Source organism: Rhinatrema bivittatum, chromosome 16 (assembly GCF_901001135.1).
Source record: "Rhinatrema bivittatum chromosome 16, aRhiBiv1.1, whole genome shotgun sequence".
Classification (NCBI taxonomy): domain Eukaryota; kingdom Metazoa; phylum Chordata; class Amphibia; order Gymnophiona; family Rhinatrematidae; genus Rhinatrema; species Rhinatrema bivittatum.
In genome coordinates this window covers 42640554-42663067 of record NC_042630.1, presented here as the reverse complement: position 1 = coordinate 42663067, position 22514 = coordinate 42640554, and the positions used below count along the sequence as shown (strand labels likewise).

The following is a 22514-nucleotide window of genomic DNA, read 5'->3' as shown; positions in this document are numbered from 1 at the left end:
TACACACATACGTTCACTTTGAAAATCCTCAGCAATGTCTCCGTATACAATGTAAAAAGTGCAATGTACACACAGACATTACTGCTGTGCCAGGAGTAATACAATTATACTCATATAGAGGAACAAAAACACGGTGCTGAATTCAAGAAACTGTCAACTTTATATTTGAATGTCTAGAGAATAACAAAAATCCTTTACAACAAAATAAGTTACTTAGTGATTGTACAACATAATTTATGAACACAGAAAGGTGAGAAAATATAGTTAGAAATATTGATAGAAATCAGCTACAATAGATAGATGACTGGAAGAATGGAAAGATGGAACTATAATTCTTGAATAGGAAGATGCTATAGTTAGATATAAAGTAGAGCATGTGGAAAGAAAAATATGTCCTCTATAGGCACATTCTAGAAATATAGCTAACAAATATATTCTAAATAATTAACTTTTCATGGCTTTTTTCACTGCCTGCATGAACTCCTTATTCCGTAGGCTGTAGATTACGGGATTCAGCAAAGGAGTCACAGTAGTATAGAGTACAGCCACCACCTTATCAACATTCAGTGGATGCTTCCCTGTGGGCCTGATGTACATGTACATAGCACCTCCAAAGAACATGATCACCACAGTGAGATGAGAGGCACAGGTGGAAAAGGCTTTGCGACGTCCAGATGAGGAAGGGATTCTTACTGTGGTTTTTATAATGAAAATGTAAGAGATGCAGGTAAAGGAGAAGGTAATGAGAAGTACTAATGAGGTGATTACAGAACTGATCACTTCTGTCACAAAGTCCCTCAGGCAAGAAAGTTCCAGGAGTGGCCCCGTATCGCATAAGAAATGATCAATTTTATTCTCTCCACAGAATGGCAACTGTGCTATTAAATTTATGGGCACCAAAGTCCAGAAAAATCCAGTGATCCAGCAGGAAGTGGCAAGGCGAAAACATATTTTGCTGCTCATTAACACATGGTAGCGGAGGGGCTGGCAAATGGCGAGATATCGATCATATCCCATGACGGTGAGAAGGAAACACTCAGTTGAGCCAAAGGAGAAGAAAAAATAATACTGCAGGAAGCAACCGATAAAAGAAATGTAGTCATCCTTTGACAGAAAGCCAGACAGCATTTTTGGCACAGTGGTAGTTGTGTAGCAGATTTCAACAAAAGACAAGTTGCCCAGGAAGATGTACATGGGCTTGTGAAGAGAAGTATTGGACCACACCAACAGGATGATCATTATATTCCCCACCAAAGTAAGAAAGTAGACCAGTAAGAACAGCGTAAATAGAAGAGCGGGTGCTCCTCCATGGATGGAGAGTCCATGGAGAATAAAGCCTTTCACTTCTGTTTGGTTTGCTTCCGACATCCACCTAACATTTAACCTGAAAGAGGAAAAAAGAGCTAAATCATAGGAAAAGGAAGTTTGTTCACTAATTCAATAGGGTGCTCATAATTTATCACAATGACATATTTCTATTCCAATGTTATTCCTTTTACAAAAAGAGCAAATATTTATTATTGATAAGGAATAATAGCATGGAAAAGTGAGTCTGAAGAAGTTAAAGTGACAAACACAAGGTCACACAAAGAATCCATGGAAGAACCAAGTTTAGCACTGATCCTCATTAAAGTGTGTAATCTTCAAACTCATCCTTGCTGTGACATTGTACCCTTGGGTCTGCAATTGAATTTTCAAAGGAGAATTCCCCTAGTTTCCCTATGAAAAATTTGGATACATAGGTTCTTTTCTACTGCCCTAGGCATGGAGAATTTCAAGTAAAATCCTTGTGTGTACTCTAGTATCCCCACCCTGGACCACGTCCCTTTGCCACTGGTTGACATATACACATTGCTCATGGCACATAATGAAAGAGAAAGCTTAGCAATTTTTCAATAGATAAATGTTTGGTTATTTGCATAAAAAATGTTAACATTCCACCAAGAGTGTTTTACCAAAGTCACACAAAGTCGCCTTATGCTCACTTCATATATCATTTCCTCATTGCTGACAACATCTTTTAGACAACATTCAGATTTAAATGATACATTTCCCTGCAATATTTATTGCTAAAAGTTTATTTCAAACAAAATCACTTTAGACCATTAAAAACTTTTATACTATCTCCTTCACAGTTTTAACCCTTATTATAGCTGTGATGCAGCATTAATAACATGCAAATTGACCCAAACAGATTTATTTCCTCCTGCTGAGCTTCTGTACCACCTGAGAACATTATGGTAGTCACCAGAAAAGAGTTGTAACTCAGACATTAGAATAAGCATCTCCCAGGTGTCCAGTTTTAATCTTAGATGGTTTTTATCAAGAAGTTTTTACCACATGTACAATTAAAGTAGTGGATATGGATTTTCATAAAACTTGTGACATGGAACCTGATGTAGGACTGATTCTCCTTCAAGCCACCTGCTTTGCTTGAAAATTAACCAAATACAGCACATATATTACATGGAAAGCTACAGAGCAGATCTTCATCAATGTTCCATGCAGACACCACCCTGATACCTGTAAGCCGTTAATACTGTGCATAGGCAGCTGAAAATAGCTCTTCTTCAGAAGCCCCAGGCAGGCATCCCCATGATATACTTAAAGCAGGAATTACTGCACTCACAGCTGGAGAATGCTTCTTCATCAGAATCTCATACAGTCATCAGACTGATACACATAAATCATGACTATGGTATAGACAGCTGAAGAGTAGATCTTCATCAGAGCCTGGTACATGTAAAGCATGAAGAGCATGGACCTCTAATGAGCAGATCTTCATCAGGCATAATACTGATACTTGTAAAGCATGACCTCTAATGAGCAGATCTTCATCAGAGCCTGGTAAAGGCATAATACTGGTACATGAAGAGCATGGACCTCTAATGAGCAGATCTTCATCAGAGCCTGGTAAAGGCATAATACTGGTACATGAAGAGCATGGACCTCTAATGAGCAGATCTTCATCAGAGCCTGGTGAAGGCATAATACTGGTTCATGGAAAGCATGAAGGGAGCATGAACCTCTAATGAGCAGATCTTTATCAGAACTCTATGCAGGCATCATATTGATAAACCTTGAATAAAGTACCGACAGCTGAACTCCAACTCATAGACTTAACATTTTATATAGCATGGACAACTGGCAGGAAGATCTTCATCAGAACCCCAGGTACACATCCCACTGATATACATAATGCACATATAGAATAAAGAGCAACAAATGACTGGGCTCATGGCCATGGTGGAAAATGCAAAGCAAAAGATCTAAGCTGTGATAAGATTTATATTAGAGGGAATCTAGTTGTCACTGCAGCTCCAAGGGGTCTCTCTCAGTACCAATTATTAATAAGTTAAAAATCCTGTGTGAAAGATGAACCTCCAAGCTTCCCTGAAGTAATGCACTTAACAAACTGACCAGGGTTTTGAATAAAGTTGCAAAAGTAAAAAAAAGTGGAGATATTTTTGCACAGCAATTAAAAAATAGAGCCTGTCCACCACTGTATGTGCTGTCCGCACTGTGTCTATGCTTCTATTAGTGTGATGCCTGCCTTGGGGTTCTGAACAGTGCTGCAGCACCCCAAGTTTCTTTAGATTTACAATTCTGGAAGCAACTAAGCAATAGCCTGGAGACAGCTTTCAGAAAAGTGTAAACATAAAGAATACAGTGAACAGAGGACAAGAAAATGCTCCTATCCCTTTCACCTTAAAACCACCAAATGAATCATCTTAAGCAGAAACCTGCTGGACAAAGAGTTACAGTACATGTGACAGCTGATTTCATGGTTGCTTTTTTAGGATGCTCTGATCTATGCTTTCCCCCCTTACAGTTATGGAAATGCTGATCTCTGCATCCAGAAACTATGAACAGCAAAATGTCCTACAAGTTGATGAGAGAGTGAAGATGATTTCCCTCTCCCCACTTTGGTCACTGTACTATTTATTATATGAGAGAGGGTCCTCTGTGCTGCTGTCTTTGGAGTGGATAATTTTTTTTCTTTGAATTAACTTGATAATCCCACCAACGTGTGTACTTTAGTGCAAGTAAGGTTGATCATTTTGAAGGTTTCTTTTCATATCGCTGAATTGTTCCTTATCTTGCTAATTTACAGGAACCTCTCTTCCCCCCAAAGAATAATAATAATTTGCTACTTACTGTGAATGAGGTCGTAACATCTCTAGCATTTGATTATTCAAGAATGACAAATTTGATTATTCACCCTTTAGCTTCATAAACCAGGCAGATGCATGATTTGTTGTACAAGACTGAAACAATAGGGAGGGCGGTTTGCAAAATGAATCCTCTGTCATAGCCTTACTTCTGTCATGCTATTGTCTTTGGATCCATGTTTTCAGACACAGGCTAAGAATCTTGCTCTCCTTTTCAGGGCGACTCAAATGACGGTGGCCTTCCTCATCCTGGCATTATAAAGGTTTAGGTTTCTAACAGGCTGGTAGCACCCAGAGAGACCAAACAGCAAAGATTTAATCATTGAAGCATCTTGAAACGTTAGAGGAAGTTTTCTGCCAGATGGAGGTAATTAATTATGCTGTAATTATATGCACAGGTTAACAGAATGTATGTTTGGGTGGTCTTTTCACTACAGATGTTTCTGACATCAGGGAATACAGTGGTTGAAGATACATAATTAGTTTGTTGGGATTTGGGTCTGTACAAGGTTTTCAAAAGAACATGCAGAGATAGAGGAGATATAAATAACACCAATTTTTATTATTATAGTAATAAAGAATTTAATTCAAACATTCCATCCAAGCAGAATCTCAACTGGATTTGCACTTTCCCAAGTGATATGTATGCGGGCAGCAGCAAAAGTGACATGTTGTAGGGTGTGTTGGAATGAAAGATCTACTTTGTGAAAGATTGTGTTTGAAAGGTGCAAGACAAAAAAAATTCAGGATGACAATTTGGATTTGAACAATTCATATTGTGTTTTCTTCATGTGGGCTTCAATGTGCTCAAGGACATTTGTCCAGTTCTTCCAGGTAGGCTTTTTTGGGTAAGCGACCATGGAAGTTTATGTTCATACAAGTTCTTTGTGTGGAAATGGTTGCTCCTTTTTAACTTATCACAGAATATTCATACCTTGGGGAAAAGAGTCAATATTTTAAAATGTTTAATGGAACTGCCTTTTCAGAGGGTTACTGCAGGGATGGATGGAGAGAAGTGGTTGGGTACTTTTTTGTTTTTGTTTTTTTCTTTAACATAAGATTGCTAATTTTCACCATATGTGATGTTTCACTGTATGTGATCATGTTTTTGTACGAATGTTTTGAAATAAAATAATTTTCATGTTTGTTACATATGAATGTGGGATCCTTTAACGTTTTATTTGTACCTTCGATGTTAAAGCACCCCCCACTTCTAGCTTGCCACTCACGTCTCTTCATGTATTCAATAATAATAATATTCATTCATTTTGTACCATATTTTAAATGAAATGAAAATAAAACAAACACACTTTTATACATTTTTCATTTTATTTTGTTTCATTAGGGGGCCATTTGGCTGCCATTTTAAATAAAATCTTCTGCTGCCTAATTAAAAATAGCCCACCTACCAACCCCACTGGTCCTACTAGGCCCACAGCGCCTGTGCGACCCCTGCGATTCGGCGCTGGGGGCTGCTTTCGGCGCTCAAGGCAGTCACATGCTGTGACGTCACGGCATGTGACTGCCTTGAGCGCCGAAAGCAGCCCCCACCGGCAGCCCCCAGCGCCGAATCGCAGGGGTCGCACAGGCGCTGTGGGCCTGTGCGCGCATTCATTCACTGCCGGTGGGGGCTGCCGGGGGGGGCTGCCGGGGGGGGCTGCCGAGGCAGCCCCCACCGGCAGTGAATGAATGCGCGCCTGTGCGACCCGGCCTAGATGTAACACGCCGCCCGCCAGCCGTCTCGAACTAACGCGCGTCCACCCGCCCCCCCCCCCCCCCCCCGGGAACAAGCGCCCACCCGCCCGCGGCCTAGATTTAACACGCAACCACCCGGCTCCCGCCGCCGGCCGCCTGGACCCACGCGGCCCTCCGACAGGTATTTAAAAATTTTTATTTTTTTTTGAACACTACGTCTTACTTTCGGGGGATGTCTTACATTAGCCGACCCCCCTAAAATTCCCACTACGTCTTACTATCAGGGGTGTCTTACTATCGGGGAAACACGGTATGACTGAGGTCCACAAAGAGGAGTAGGAGTAATTCCCGATGTCTTCTGTGCTGTTAGAACGGTCACTGGGTGAACCAAGGCTGGCACCGATAATAAGCAGAGAATGGGCAAAAAAGAAGCAGTGATTTGTCAGAAATGTGCACAAAGTAATGGAAGAGCAGCATCCAGAATGGGAGTTACTAGGGAAGAAATGTGTATGTGTTAGGGGGGGGAGGGGGGAGAAGGGATGTGGGCAGATAGGAGAGAAGAAGAGAAGTTAAGGCCAGTAGGTGTAATAAAGCAATGTCTGCTCTGGGTTGGTGGCAGAAGAAGTTTGGGGGAGGATTTTACCACAGATCTGGCTTCCCTATTAAATAAGATTCCTGGAAGACATTTGACTGGCCTATTGAGTTTTCTTATGTTCATTGAATCAAAATCTGACCAATGCCAGTTTGTCAGAATTTATAAAGCCTGGCTTGATTTTATTAAGGGAAGGAAGGCATGAGCAAGGACCTGTAAACCAACAATATACCTGTTGGCAATCTTTCAGTGACCTTCCTTTCCAGCAGCAGTCTGGCACTCCTGCCTCTTTGGCCTCTTTGTCTTCTTCCTCCTCTCCTATCCCTTGAGCCTTTCTAGCCTATCACACTGCTGAACTCATGTATGTCCTGAAGGAGCAGTTGTCATAAGAACATAAGAAAATGCCATACTGGGTCAGACCAAGGGTCCATCAAGCCCAGCATCCTGTTTCCAACAGTGGCCAATCCAGGCCACAAGAACCTGGCAAGTACCCAAAAACTAAGTCTATTCCATGTAACCATTGCTAATGGCAGTGGCTATTCTCTAAGTGAACTTAATAGCAGGTAATGGACTTCTCCTCCAAGAACTTATCCAATCCTTTTTTAAACACAGCTATACTAACTGCACGAACCACATTCTCTGGCAACAAATTCCAGAGTTTAATTGTGCGTTGAGTAAAAAATAACTTTCTCCGATTAGTTTTAAATGTGCCCCATGCTAACTTCATGGAGTGCCCCCTAGTCTTTCTACTATCCGAAAGAGTAAATAACCGCTTCACATCTACCCATTCTAGACCTCTCATGATTTTAAACACCTCTATCATATCCCCCCTCAGTCGTCTATTCTCCAAGCTGAAAAGTCCTAACCTCTTTAGTCTTTCCTCATAGGGGAGTTGTTCCATTCCCTTTATCATTTTGGTAGCCCTTCTCTGTACCTTCTCCATCGCAATTATATCTTTTTTGAGATGCGGCGACCAGAATTGTACACAGTATTCAAGGTGCGGTCTCACCATGGAGCGATACAGAGGCATTATGACATTTTCCATTTTATTCATCATTCCTTTTCTAATAATTCCCAACATTCTGTTTGCTTTTTTGACTGCCACAGCACACTGCACTGACAATTTCAATGTGTTATCCACTATGACACCTAGATCTCTTTCTTGGGTTGTAGCACCTAATATGGAACCCAACATTGTGTAATTATAGCATGGGTTATTTTTCCCTATATGCATCATCTTGCACTTATCCACATTAAATTTCATCTGCCATTTGGATGCCCAATTTTCCAGTCTCACAAGGTCTTCCTGCAATTTATCACAATCTGCTTGTGATTTAACTACTCTGAACAATTTTGTGTCATCTGCAAATTTGATTATCTCACTCGTCGTATTTCTTTCCAGATCATTTATAAATATATTGAACAGTAAGGGTCCCAATACAGATCCCTGAGGCACTCCACTGTCCACTCCCTTCCATTGAGAAAATTGCCCATTCAATCCTACTCTCTGTTTCCTGTCTTTTAGCCAGTTTGCAATCCACGAAAGGACATCGCCACCTATCCCATGACTTTTTACTTTTCCTAGAAGCCTCTCATGAGGAACTTTGTCAAATGCCTTCTGAAAATCCAAGTATACTATATCTACCGGTTCACCTTTATCCACATGTTTATTAACTAATTCAAAAAAGTGAAGCAGATTTGTGAGGTAAGACTTGCCGTGGGTAAAGCCATGCTGACTTTGTTCCATTAAACCATGTCTTTCTATATGTTCTGTGATTTTGATGTTTAGAACACTTTCCACTATTTTTCCTGGCACTGAAGTCAGGCTAACCAGTCTGTAGTTTCCCGGATCGCCCCTGGAGCCCTTTTTAAATATTGGGGTTACATTTGCTATCCTCCAGTCTTCAGGTACAATGGATGATTTTAATGATAAGTTACAAATTTTTACTAATAGGTCTGAAATTTCATTTTTTAGTTCCTTCAGAACTCTGGGGTGTATACCATCTGGTCCAGGTGATTTACTACTCTTCAGTTTGTCAATCAGGCCTACCACATCTTCTAGGTTCACCGTGATTTGATTCAGTCCATCTGAATCATTACCCATGAAAACCTTCTCCATTACGGGTACCTCCCCAACATCCTCTTCAGTAAACACCGAAGCAAAGAAATCATTTAATCTTTCCGCGATGGCCTTATCTTCTCTAAGTGCCCCTTTAACTCCTCGATCATCTAACGGTCCAACTGACTCCCTCACAGGCTTTCTGCTTCGGATATATTTAAAAAAGTTTTTACTGTGAATTTTTGCCTCTACAGCCAACTTCTTTTCAAATTCTCTCTTAACCTGTCTTATCAATGTCTTACATTTAACTTGCCAATGTTTATGCTTTATCCTATTTTCTTCTGTTGGATCCTTCTTCCAATTTTTGAATGAAGATCTTTTGGCTAAAATAGCTTCTTTCACCTCCCCTTTTAACCATGCCGGTAATCGTTTTGCCTTCTTTCCACCTGATTGTCCCTAATTGCTAAGCACTGTGCACTTGAGTCAGCAAGCACTACTTTTCCTAACCATACTGGCTATGCCTATTTTTTTTATAACACTGAAATATGTGGCTGCTAAGGCATCTCTTCCATTGCATGATGGCTTCTGCTTCTTTACCGCCATTGGTCAAGCATAGTGGCAGTCTCTCCTCTTCCTCAGGTAGGCTAACTCAGCTGCTGCTGCTGCTGCTGCTGCTGCTGCTGCTTTTCCCTTTATTTGGTCAAACTGAAGGCTGCCAGTCCTCTGCTCCCAGGTTGGAGAAGGGGGAGGGATGGTAATAGGAGGAAGAGTGGTAGGGGGTACAATTGGAAGAGAGAAAGGATGGTGGCAGATTGGAAGGTACAGACTTGGGAGATAGAAGGATGAGAGGCTGGAAGGGTGAATCTAGGGAGAAGGATGGATGCAGAGAGGATATAAAGGAGTGAAGCTGTTGATTGGGGAGAAAGTGTTGCGAATAGAAGCAGGAGAGATGTTAGAGGGGTGGACCAAGAAGATTGCGGAAGTTATAAAGAGGAAGCAAAGGAAAAGAAACAGGGAGGAAGAGAGAAAATGTGACTGAGTTGTGGTGACTTGGGAGAAAGACAGGTTTATGTGAGAGCAAGGGTAAGGTAGGATCTGAGAGAAAGAAGCAGACAGCAGAAAAGAACAAGGAAGAAGAAGAAATAAATATAAATGGAAAATGAGGCAGGAAAGAATGAACAGAGAAGAATGGAACTGAGTCAGGCACACACACAAGAAAGGTTTGAAAAAAAAGTTTTAAGACAATATTTCAGCTGTTTAAAGAATTTAAAGCAGCCCTATCACCAGCTGCTGCAGGACAACAGGGTGCCACGGTTCATAGCACGGGAGAGGCCAACGAATCCTAGGAGCCCGTGGACTGCTTTATTTCATGTTAGTGAGATTTGTCATGCCTCCGCCTTCCCAATGAGTGCTCTGCACAGAGAGGAGGTGCAAAAGGGGAACATTCAAACCTCATCTGATCAACAAGCATAGGAGAGGCAAACAAACCTCTTGACTCCTCCTCAGTGTAAACTTGACCTGGATTTAATGGCCACAAACCCACTGGAAATTTAGTAAAATGGATATGAAGTTGTTTAAATTTTAATCCATTCTTTCACTTCTAAGTTCTACAGAATTAGCAGACATGCACATATTTTTCTACATTAATTTTGGTTCATCTGCTCAAGACTTGTCTGAATATGGGGTGAGTCATGCTCTCCTATTACTGTAGAAAGAGAGGCAAACAATGTTTGAATAAGAACAAAAATGATGTTATACATCCAAACAACACTCAAGTTTACACTTATGACTTGGCCATGGAATCTAGTTCCATAGACGCGTCCACTTCCAGGGCACTGGAAGAAGGTGGCATAATACCTGTAACCTTTTTGGAGGTTGCTCCTCTCATCACTTCTTTTTTTTTTTTTTTTATAATTCATATTTTATTGATTTTCACGAAAATAAGCGTACATTTTACTTCATCAGAAAAGAAAAGATATGTAAAATATCAATTTTCACATTAAACATATATAATAAGAAAATGACCAATTACAACACTTTTCAGCAAGGTATTCATTTTTTCAAATTAAGAAACAAAGGAACAAGAAAAACTGGCTTAACGGATACTGTGGATTACAATAAATGATTATCTTAGGGGATCTGTTACACAGGATTGATGTTCAAATTCCTGACGTTTAAGAAGGACTTCAGCTGTTCGGACATAGTGAAAATATGACATTCATCTTTTCCTCGGATTATACACCTGTAAGGGTATTTTAATACAAATGTAAATATTAGATCACAAGGTTATAACTTGTGATCTCATATTGAGAAACTCCCTTCTCCTTATTTGGGTGGCCCTAGCAAAATCTGGGAATATTTTAACAACTTGACGAAAAAAAAGTATGAGTTATATTTTGGAAATATTTTCTCATTACATCACTAATAACTCTCTCTGTCACAAAAGACACAAGTAACGTTTCTCGGTCTAGAATCTCTACAGCTGAGCTTTCCAGAAATTGTCAAATTGTCGAGGGCTTCCATCTGATTATCTCCGATATTTCTTCTGACTTTTGATATAAAATATGCCTTATTAACCAAAGGAAGTTTAGACTCTTCAAATTGTAAATTTTCCACGAAAAACTTTCTTAACATGCTGTGGGTATCCTCTCCCAAAGCACGAGGGAAATTTAAAAATCTCAAATTGAGGTGTCTATCATGATTTTCCAAGAACTCTAGTCTATTGAACTGGATTCCATAATCTTTTATTAATTTAAAGTTCACAGATTGGACTTGCAATGTATTTTGTTCCACCACTTCAACCATTGTTAAGATCCTTAATCTGGCCTCCTAAGTCACGGTTAAGAGACTGTATCTCTGATGCCATTTTTACATATTTGTTTTCACAGACCTTCACTAGCTCTCCAAGGCTAACTACAAGATCCCATAAAGTGTCCAGGGTCAATATATCTGGGTTCAGGGGCAATTGAAAAGACTCACCCACTTCGTGGGCATTCAGCACACCTGGAGAATCCAATGCTTGAGCCGCCGAAATCCTCCTTTCTTCCTCCACAGGGTCAACCGGGGACATAGATGATTTGAACTCCTCTGGTACCCTTATGGATGCTGTTTCCAGCATACTGGAGGAGAACCGAGGCTGCAGCTCCATTTTTCCACCTCGGCTTCCCCCTCCCGCCGGGCGGGTGATGTCATCATTCTGCGCTGCGTCTTTCAAGTTCACCAGTGGCACTGGAGGAAGTGGGGGCCATTAACCTGGGGGACTAAGAGTGGTTTCCCCATACAAAGTTGGAGCTCCTTTTCCAGATGCTGAAGCGGGGACATTTTCACCCCTACTTTCCACCGACGTGGTCATGAAAGAGGTTATCAGCTTCTGTCCAGTGGGTAAAGCAGGTTCCAGGGGAAAAACCCAAACTTTACCTTTCTTTTGGAGGCATTTTCAACCAGGTAATGTATAACCGCAGAGCAACTTCTCTTGCGACCATTCATCCGTTCTGTTGCATGGAACAGAACATCTTTAAAGATGGCGCCGGCCATCCAGTGCTCCTAACATGTGACAGGGGCCTGCCAATGGCATGGATACCCTGTCACATGGTAAGGGCAAAGGTGCATCGGTGCCATTTTTTTTTTTAGAACAGCTGATGCCTGGGAACGGGAAATCTTTCCCCGAGGCCCCCCTGGATCTCTCCTCTCCCTGAGGCCCCCCTGGACCACCAGGTAATTTTAAAAGGTTTTGGGAGGGTCGGGAGGGTGGGGAGGGTGGGGTTGATTTAAAGGGTCGGGTGGGGTTTTTTATTTTAGCGGCGTGGGCCTCCCGAAAAAAAAAAATTAGTGATGTGAATTGGAATCGGAAACGATTCCAATTCACATATCTTAACGATCAGATTTCCCCCCCCCCCCCCCCCCAGCCGAATCTGATCGTTAAGACGATCTGGCACACGATTCACATCTCTACTCACAAGTAATTAGTACTGGCTGAGCTCACAGTGGCAGCCTACTGTGAGGTCTTCTGAAGACAGGCATTGTGACAGGTACTAGGAAAGAGAGAGAGAGTTATGCTTGGCATAGGGAGCTCACATTCTGGATATTATTTTTCACATCTGGAGAGTGGATGCAAAATTTGGCTCTGCACACAATTACTGAGCACTGAACATAGGGAGGATAACTTTCAAACAATTGCACACGGAGTCATATACATACATATTTGGCTATGCATTGTTTTTACCACAGTATTTTATAACCTGTGCGTGTCATATATTGCATGCATTATAAATGATATTTTACTCTGCAACATTTGATGGTAACTTTTAAACAGGCACGCAGGCACACTGCATGCATTTGTCGGACCGTGCTCAAAAAGACTGAACACCTGGATATGTGTGCGCAGTTTTAAGTGGATGCGCACCTATGCTCACAAATGCCACTTCTACCACGTAAATAGGATTTTAAAAGACCCACATGCTAACACCATTACAGGTTCTCCCAGTTCATTCCCTGTTCGCCTAGGTAAGGAGTAGGACTTCCTTTTTCCCTGTTAGCCCCGACCCTGACAATCTGCCTATTCATCTTTATTTTATAACTTACTCATCATCCATAGCATGTCAAAATTAGGGGATATGCAAATATGTTGGGTGAGAGCGAGCTGAGATTTTAAAAGCCACCCCGGTGTGTATCTGTGCATTTAATTATTTATACTCAGATTTCTATTTGATATCTAGGCATGCCCATTTCTCACCCAAAGTATGCCCACGCCATACCCCTGTTCTGGATTTTTTTCATTTGTGCGCATAGCGGGAGATAGATGCATACACGGGTGACTTTTAAAATCTGCTCGGCACTCACCAGCCCAACTTGCACACATATCTCCTGGTGTTTGCGCGCGCTGTGCTTTTAAACCACCTTTATATTGTGATGCAGTATGACCTGGCCAGGGGCAGAAACAGCCTGGACATAGAAAAGCAGAAGCTGGCAGTACCAAAACTACCCACCGGAGGGCGCTGAGGAAAGTAGCAAAGACTACACTTCCCAGGTTCCCTGAACCGACACCTGACCCCTGGCTGGAGAGGGAGCAGGAAGAGGTGGAGGAAATAAGGACTGATCCCTATGACTCAGCAGAGTCTATGGAAGCTGAGGAAGAGGGCGTGCCACCATGGTGGAGCTGGCCACAAAAGCCCGGCTCCTCAGAGTCTGAGGAGGAGGAGATGGAGGTAAGCTGGGGAGAGGAAAGCTCCAGCTTTTCCTCTATGGAGGTGGAATAACCAGGAGGTTGGGGGATGGTAAATCCCGGGTTTATAAAAGGATGTTTGAGTAAGGTTGGAAAGGAATTGTGGTTTAAATGCTGTTTAAATCTGAGCTTGCTAAGGAGAACCTAAGCAGTTAGGCTTGGGGGCTTGTGAGGACAACCAGGCCTTATTACAAGGCTGTAGCCGGTGAGGCTACAGGACTACATTAAAACCCTTTTTGTAATAAAGACCTTTTTCTGTGTACTGTTTGGGAGTGCCAGGACTAGGCCTGGCACTCTGACTAGAGGCCGGGAGGAGTCCATAGCAGCGCTGTGCCTGAGCTGTGCAAGCAGACAGGACGGGGTATATGAGCGGAGCCGGAGGCCTGAAGCCCAGCAAAGCCCCACAGCATGCTGAGCGGATGGGCGTGATCGTGACAATATGTATATGTAGGTGGATGAGCGAAGCAGAAAAACAAAGAGCGAAAAACGCGAACCTGTCAAAACTATAATTTACACACAAAAGGTATCGCCAAGTAAAGAAAATTGTCAAAAACACCGTCTGCCCAAAAAACATTTTGTAAAGAGAACAGGACTGCATCAGCAAGCCATTGTCAACGTGCTCAATGTAACCACATTGAGCCGTCCGGTCTTATCTATCATTTGCAGCCTGTATTAATTTTGATCACACTCTCCGATGTTGTGTTAATATATATATATATTCAGGTGCAATATAGTTCAAAAATCCATGCAAGTGCCTCAAAAAACTCTTCTCTAGCAAAATGAATTAATGTTCATATGAAGTGTCACATGCTCTGGTCTTGTTCAAAATGTAGGGTATCAACTCTCGACAGCGGCCGTGTTTCGCAGCCTTACGGCTGCTTCTTCAGGAGTCAAAAACTCTTAATATGTGATCTCTTTCAAGCAGGACACAATGTCTCGATAACATCCTGTATAGCCTGGCTAGAGCGTTGATAGGAAGGAGCCTTACAGAAGCCTCTACACCTCCTAGGTATGTGCTGACAGCAACCGTGGTCCTACATACACGCTAATAATATAATAGTTATATACACTTTAAGTGAATTATTAATTAAATTACCAAGATCCATTTTGACATTTTGAATATTGATCCTGAGTATGTTTATCCAGCTAACTTTAGGGCAGCTATATGGGCTGACCAGACTTAGCAGGCTAATTTATCTGGCTAACTGAAAAATTCCAAGTTATCAGGATGACTTATCTGGCTAAGTCAACGCCTCCTCATAGTAACCTTACCTCTGCCACCAATTAGCTGCCTATTTATTAGCCAGGTATCTAGTTATCTGGCTGAGTGGCAGCTTTTCAGCAGGGCTGGATATTTCATCACTGCTACTTATCTGGTTAAGTCCTAAATTAGGGCTTGATTTACTAAGGATTTTCTCTGATTCAGTGTCTATAAGAAAATTGCTTATTAAATGATGCTCTTAGTTTGCTAAGTAGCACTGAATATCACCCTCTACATTGACATCAGTGTGGATTTCTAGTTGAGCATAGTACCAAAACTCTTTTGTTATCATTGAATGGTATCTTCCTGGGGGAATTAGATAATAGGGATGCTGTAATTTTAATAGTTTTTGAGTTAATCTGTGCTTTTGATACTGTAATTGTTGCAGCCATCTGCGACCTTTTCTGCTCACCTCTTTTTGCCCTGCAGCTCCAAGTCTGGGAAGGATGGCAGCCTCGGCTTCTGCATGCTGCTCTCCATGGTATTCCTGGGATGCCACTGGTGCTCCCAGCAGCCATCTTACTTCTGGGGTAACCTAGGGTGTGTGCGCCTTCCCTCCATCTTAACCACGTCATGGTGGGAACCTTGGGGGCATCCCCACCGCATGACGTCACTATCTAAGTATGTATAAACTCCCTGGGCCAGCATACCATCCAGTTATCATGGATTCCTTTCCTGCTCAATTCCACCATACTGGGACTTCGCTTCATTGTTCTTGCACTCCTGTCTGAATGATCTAGGTACCCGCTTCTCGGGGGCCTTGCCGCACTCAGGGCTATCCGCTCCTCAGAGGGCCATCTTTGTTCGCCTCACTTCTCTAACCTAGTGAGTCTCTTCCTGTTTCTATGGATGACCCTTCAGTGCTCCTGTACCTCGGGTCTCCACGGATCCTTACACTACAGCTGGCTACTCTGTTCAGAGTGAGTACTGGATCTGCTCTACAACTTCCTCCTTCTCCTCTGTGTGGATTCTTGGTTACCCCACTCTACGGACCACTACTGAATCCATACTGTCTTGGGCAAACGTCTACCACCAGCCTCCGGCCTACCCCGCTCTGCAGACCACTACCGGAGACAACCTGCACAAGTCTCTATGAGAGAAGGTATTCCCCGGGTTACCCCACACTGCGGACCACTACCGGGACAACCTACATTAGGGGTGTGCATTCGGATTGACCGCATTAGTAAAACGCAACTCATATTTTTTTTTTACTTAAAAAATTGATTCGACATAAACGATCGGATTTCCCACATATCGAACATAGATATGTTCGATATGTGGGAAATCGCGATTGTTGAGCCAAAATAAAAATATAAACCCCCTCACCCTCCTTAATCCCCCCCCCGACTTACCACAACTCCCTGGTGATGGAGCGAGGAGTGAGGACGCCATTTCTGCAATCCTTGGCGAGAAGCATGTGACGTCGGCGGCACGTCGAGTGACGCCGGCGTCATGTGATTCCCGACTCGTTCGCGCCGGACGGCTCGTTCGGCCCAAAAAGAACTTTTGGCCAGCTTGGGGGGGCCTCCTGACCCCCCCAAGCTGGCCAAAAGTTCTTTTTGGGCCGATCGAGCCGTCCGGCGCGAACTCGCCGGGAATCACGTGGCGCCGCGTCACTCAGACGCGACGTCACGTGATTCCCGGCAAGTTCGCGCCGGAAGGCTCGTTCGGCCCAAAAAGAACTTTTGGCCAGCTTGAGGGGGTCAGGAGGCCCCCCCAAGCTGGCCAAAAGTTCTTTTTGGGCCGAACGAGCCGTCTGGCGCGAACTTGCCGGGAATCACGTGACGTCGGCGTCACGTGATTCCCGGCTCGTTCGCGCCGGACGGCTCGTTCGGCCCAAAAAGAACTTTTGGCCAGCTTGAGGGGGTCAGGAGGCCCCCCCAAGCTGGCCAAAAGTTCTTTTTGGGCCGAACGAGCCGTCCGGTGCGAACGAGCCGGGAATCACGTGACGCCGCGTCACTCGACGTGCCACCGACGTCACATGCTTCTCGCCAAGGATTGCAGAAATGACGTCCTCACTCCTCGCTCGATCACCAGGGAGTTGTGGTAAGTCTGGGGGGGGGATTAAGGAGGGTGAGGGGGTTTAAATTTTTTTTTTGCACATATGTACATATACCCAACTCATTGGATTTTTTTTATGTCCATATTGGCCGCAAGTGGGACCCCCTTTCGGACATAAAAAATATGAACATAAAATTTTGCTCTGCACATCCCTAACCTACATAAGCTTCATCTAGAGGACGTATTCTCCGGCTTACACCGCACCGCAGGCTACTACCGGAGAGACCAGCTTACAAGTTATCTATTCTGGACTGTGCCTATTAACCCACTCCTCAGGTTATCTTGCTGTATAATAAAACTACTGGTGTCCATCACTGCTGAGACCCCGCCTGTTGTGGTGAGTCCCCACAGGGCTCCTCCCTGTGGGTGGATTCAGCTCTTGCCATGGCCTAAGGGCCCACTAACTAATTCTAAACACACAGAACATAACAGTAAGTCAAAATATTTTGCCTGACAGGCTGTGTGGAATTGGAGTTTATGGAAAGGTCTTCAATGTTTTCATTTGTTTCTATTGGGGCATTAGATAGAAGTTAGAGTGACTGGGATTATTTTAAAATGGTTGTACCTCAAAGGTCAGCTTTTACCTCAACACGATTTAATAAATATTTTCAGCATTTATATGTTTTGATAGATTAACTTGGACATACATTTGGTTTTACAGAGAAGATATATAACTTTGCTTTCAGGTACATTGCAATATGGGTGAAGTTCTGACATTTAAAACCAAGTCATTGAAACATAGAAACATGATGGCAGAAAAACACCATATGACTCATCTAGTTTGCCCATCTATCTAATTAATTTAGCATTATATTTTCCATCACTTTCTGACTGATCCCCTGTATCTATTCCATGCTTTCTTGAATTCAGATACTGGTTTTGTCTACACCACCTCCACTGGAAGGCTTTTCCATACATCCACCACCCTATCTGTAAATAAATATTTATTAAGATTACTCATGAGTCTAACCATGTTCAACCTCATTGCATGATCCCTTGTTCTAGATTATCCATTCTAATGAAGAGGTTCATCCTCTGCACATGGAAAATTGTTACAGATTTTGGTATCATCACAAAAAGATAAACCTTTCCAGACAAGCCTTCTTTATGTCTATCACAAAAAATGATGAAAGGAACTGGTCCAAGGACTGATCCCTGAGGCACAGTGAGAAGAACATCCCCCTCATGAGAGAAAACACCTTTTACCACTACACTTTGCCACCTCCTACTCAGCCCAGTTTCTAACCCAGTCAGTCACTCTAGGTTTCATATTGAGCGCTTAATTTATTTATATTTCATCTGTGCGGAAATGTGTCAAAGTCCTTACAGAAATCCAAGTACAATACATCTAGCACTCTCCCTTGAACCAAATCTCTGGTCACCCAATCAAAGAAATTGATCAGATTCATCTGACAAGATTTAACTCTGATAAAACAAAACTGCTTAGGATTTCCAGTCCATTGGATTCCAAAAATTGCACTGTTTTAGCAGCGATTCTGTTAGTTTGCTCACCACAGAGGTCAGGCTAAGCACTCTTGTCCCCAGACTCCTACTTACTTCCACTTTTATGAATAGAAACTACATTCATACTTTTCTAGTCCTCTGGAACAACTCCAGACTCTAAAGCATTGAAAAGGTCAGAGGAGCTACCTCAGTACCCTTGGATGTATCCCATCCAGCCCCCATCACCTTATCTACTTTGTTTAGTTAACTACTCATGAACACACTGTTCTGAAAATTGATTAAGATTTACCTCACTTCCAATCTGATTTGTGTTCATTTTATGTGGTCTTTCTCCAGGCCAAACAGAAATATTTAAGCAATATTACATTTCCCTCATTAGCCTCTACATATTCCTCCTCTTGACATTTGATTCCCAGAATGCCTCTTCTGTATTCCCTTCTGTCACTATCATATCTTAAAAAAAAAAAGTCTTGTTCCACTGTTTTTGCCATACTTGGTAATTAATTTTCCTAGTTACAACTTAATGAGTTGTTTCTCAATCCAGGCAAAATGGAAACACTATGGGTTAGCCAGTGGCCTATTCTAGTGGTTCATAGTAGGAGTCTCTATTAAATTTGTCAGGGACCAAGGCTGTTGTGTTAACTCTGGTTTGTCTTACGTTCCTCATATTCATGCAGCAGTAAAGTCAGTATTTTTCAAACTTAGAATACTTTTTAATGTTGATTATATATTATTCCATGTAAAGATTTTCAAACTGTGAATTGGTTGGTTGTTTGTTCTTTCTTACATTGGCTACTACAACTTATTCTACATGGGGTGGAAGAATAGCTTAGTGGTTTGAGCAGCAGGCTACAACCCAGGTTAACCAGGGTTTGAGTCCTGCTGTCACTCTGTTTGACCTTGGGCAAGTCACTTTACTCTCCATTGCCTCAGGTACAAAATTAGATTGTAATCCCTGTGGCGGAGAGGGAAATACCTATAGTACCTGAATGTAATCCACTTTGATGTACACTTAAGTGCTGAATAGCAAAATATAAAAATCTAAATAAATTCATGGGTTTGCTAATTACTACCTAGAAGTTCTCCATTTTCTCCAGAATGACACAGCCCAGATAGTGTTGGGTCACTCTGTTCATGAGCAAGTGCTCCTATGTTGAGAACACTTCAATGGTTACCAATCTAGTATAAGACTCAGTTTAAAATTCTTTATTTAGTTTTTAAAGCTTTTATCCAACTTAGTTCACCATATTTGACCAATCTGCTTACACAATATTTTCCTCCAGAAAGCTTGTGATCTTCAGGTAAAGAACTCCTTTTAGTTCCCTTCCTAAGGTATGCTTGTTTACAGAATTCACTTCTTCTTGAGCATTTTCCAGAGTGCAATATCTATATGGACAGAATTGGGCAAGGGGTCCCAATGTTACTGCGATAGATTTAATGGGCCCTGCAACCCAAGTCCGCATTGCCCCAATAAGGTAAAAAAAAACTCACAGGGGGTCTAGCTTGACCCCATCCCCATCCTGGGGATGTCAATGTAGGAAGCCCCAGAAAAATTCATGCTGGCCCCCTTTTTATTAAAATAATACAGAGGAAGTGTCCCTCCCACTCCATACCAACTCCATCCTTTGACACTGTCTCACATAGGTATAGCTTAGTGTTCATGGAAACTGGTATCCCCCAAATGACTTGGTCTAGTGCTGTTGGCCCCCTCCCTCATTATATGAGTTCCCTAGTAATTGCGTCCTCAAAATAAGAAAATTATCCATTTGATATTTCAGTAACTACCTCTCAAACTCACAAACTAATTTTCAGTCTGTGTCCCAGACCTGTCTATATCGAAAAGTGTGCATCTCCCTCCAGTGATACAAACTTTAGTCTATGACACCCCCTAAAATCCAACTTACCCTATCCATGGCTCCAAAATGTCTAAATGGGGCAGAAAGAATATCCAGTCAATCCTTCCCCAATTGCCAGTATGTAAAAAGGCACCTGCTGGCCCTTTGCCAGTGCCATTTTCTTGTATGGAAGAGCAGAAGTGCATTGGGATGTGCATTTGTTCAGATCAAATTAGGCAATTTCAATGACATTTCCTTAATTCATCCTGGTTCAGCCACCCCGAAAAACGAAGCAGATTTTCCTGAAATTTCGGGATAATTCATTTTTCTGGGTTAGTGTTCACTAACGGGATAAGTGTACACTAACCCAAAAATTTGGGGTGGCCGAAAAAATTAGGTCCGAATCACGGGAAAATTAAATTTCCTGGGGTGGGCCGATAACGAAGGCTGAACCAAAAAATTTGGCCGAATCACATCTCTAGAAGTGCAGAAGTACCTCTGCATATCAAAAAGGCAACAGAAATAGGGACAGCTGTTGCCATATTTACAACTTGGAAGGCGGGGCAGGTGGTAGAGGATCAATCCGACCCCATTTAGATATTTTAGATCTGCAAATGGGGTAAGATGGGTTCAGAGATTTTAATTTTTGATTGTCAGAGTTGGACAACATCTTCTTGTTCTATGCCTCAATCTGCAGTTGACCATTGATGCTGCCACCCCTCCAGGTGTTCCGCCTCATGCAGTTACACAGTTTGTATATCCAGTAGTTCCAGGCCTAGTAATAGAAGGCAGACAGTGGTAATCAATGAAGCCAAATCTGCTGAAGTTAAAGTGACCAGTTTAGTTATGCAGTTCTCAGTGCAAGGACTCGTTCTTTTCCATATCTTTATTAGCAATACTGTAGCGGGAAAAAGAGAAAAATATGCACATTTTCAGATAATACCAAACAGCTATAACAGCATAGACATGAGAGAAGGGTCAAAAAAATGAAATTGGACAGGAAAATAAATGCTCAAGTGTTTGGAAAATTAGCTTTATTTATGTATTTGAAAATAGTCTGCTTAAAGCAAAGGAAATGTGTTAAGAGGATAACAATTCAGAGGTCCTTATTCAGTGGCTCAGCTAGTTAACAGTGCAGCTTGGCTAGTTAGCTGAATAAAGTTACCCTCTTAATTAGTCCATATATTCAGTGGCATGGCTGTTAAATCTATACATACAAGTTTATCTGGCTAACCTTAGGACAGCTATTTGGGCTAACCAGAATAAACCAGATACGTTTCCTGGATAATTCTGAATATCAGAGTCAGTGAGTAACTTAGGCCAGGTTTCATCATTCCATGCAAAATTATGAACCCTGCGCTATAGGGGGATGGGGGTACAAAGCAGGGGGTGTGCTGGTGATAGCCTGTAGCGGGCCACACCTTGGTGTTATGGTTTCACCTGCCACTGCTTGTCCAGCTGCAGGCTATCACGGGCATAGCACCACCATAAAAGATGGTGCTATTCCCTGCGCTACTGCAGGTGATACTGTTTGAAACATTATCGTCAGCAGTGGTGCCGAAGCCGTTTAGCATAATTCACTCCCTAACTCCACCCCGACTCCTCTCCTCCAATAATGTAAATCTTACCACCATAATAAGGCCTTAACGCATGTGATAAGGGCCTATCGCAGCTTGGAAAATAACCCCGTTAGCCAGCTAACTCAACTCCTCTCAATTATGAAGTCAGCAAAACAATGTGAGAAGGCGATAGCTAAAGCCAGAAGAATGCTGGGCTGCATAGAGAGAGAAATATGTAGTAAGAGAAAGGAAATGATGATCCCCTTGTACAGGGCCTTGGTGAGGCCTCACCTGGAGTACTGTGTTCAGTTCTGGAGACCGTATCTCCAAAGGGACAGAGGAAGAATGGAGGCGGTCCAGAGAAGGGCGACCAAAAAGGTGGAGGGTCTACATAAAATGAGTTATGAGGAGAGATTGAAGAACCTCAATATGTATACCTGGAGGGGAGGAGGAACAGGGGTAATATAATACAGACTTTCAGATACTTGAAAGGTTTTAATGATTCATGGTCAACAACAAACCTTTTCCATTGGAAAAATCAGTAGAACTAGGGGTTACAATTTGGAACTCCAGGGAGGAAGACTTAGAACCAATG

At 42.4% G+C, this 22514-nt stretch overlaps 1 protein-coding gene across 1 annotated transcript; it reads right to left on the bottom strand.

The window, feature by feature from the left end:
* Positions 1-444: 444 nt before the first annotated feature.
* On the bottom strand, positions 445-1368 carry LOC115077538 (olfactory receptor 11G2-like). The gene has a single exon (XM_029579831.1). The coding sequence runs from the start codon at positions 1366-1368 to the stop codon at positions 445-447; it is 924 nt and encodes a 307-aa protein (XP_029435691.1).
* Between the last annotated feature and the right edge of the window lie 21146 nt (positions 1369-22514).

Coding starts and splice junctions, on each gene's coding strand:
- LOC115077538 (XM_029579831.1), bottom strand. CDS start 1,368: ATGTCGGAAGCAAACCAAACAGAAGTGAAAGGCTTTATTCTCCATGGA.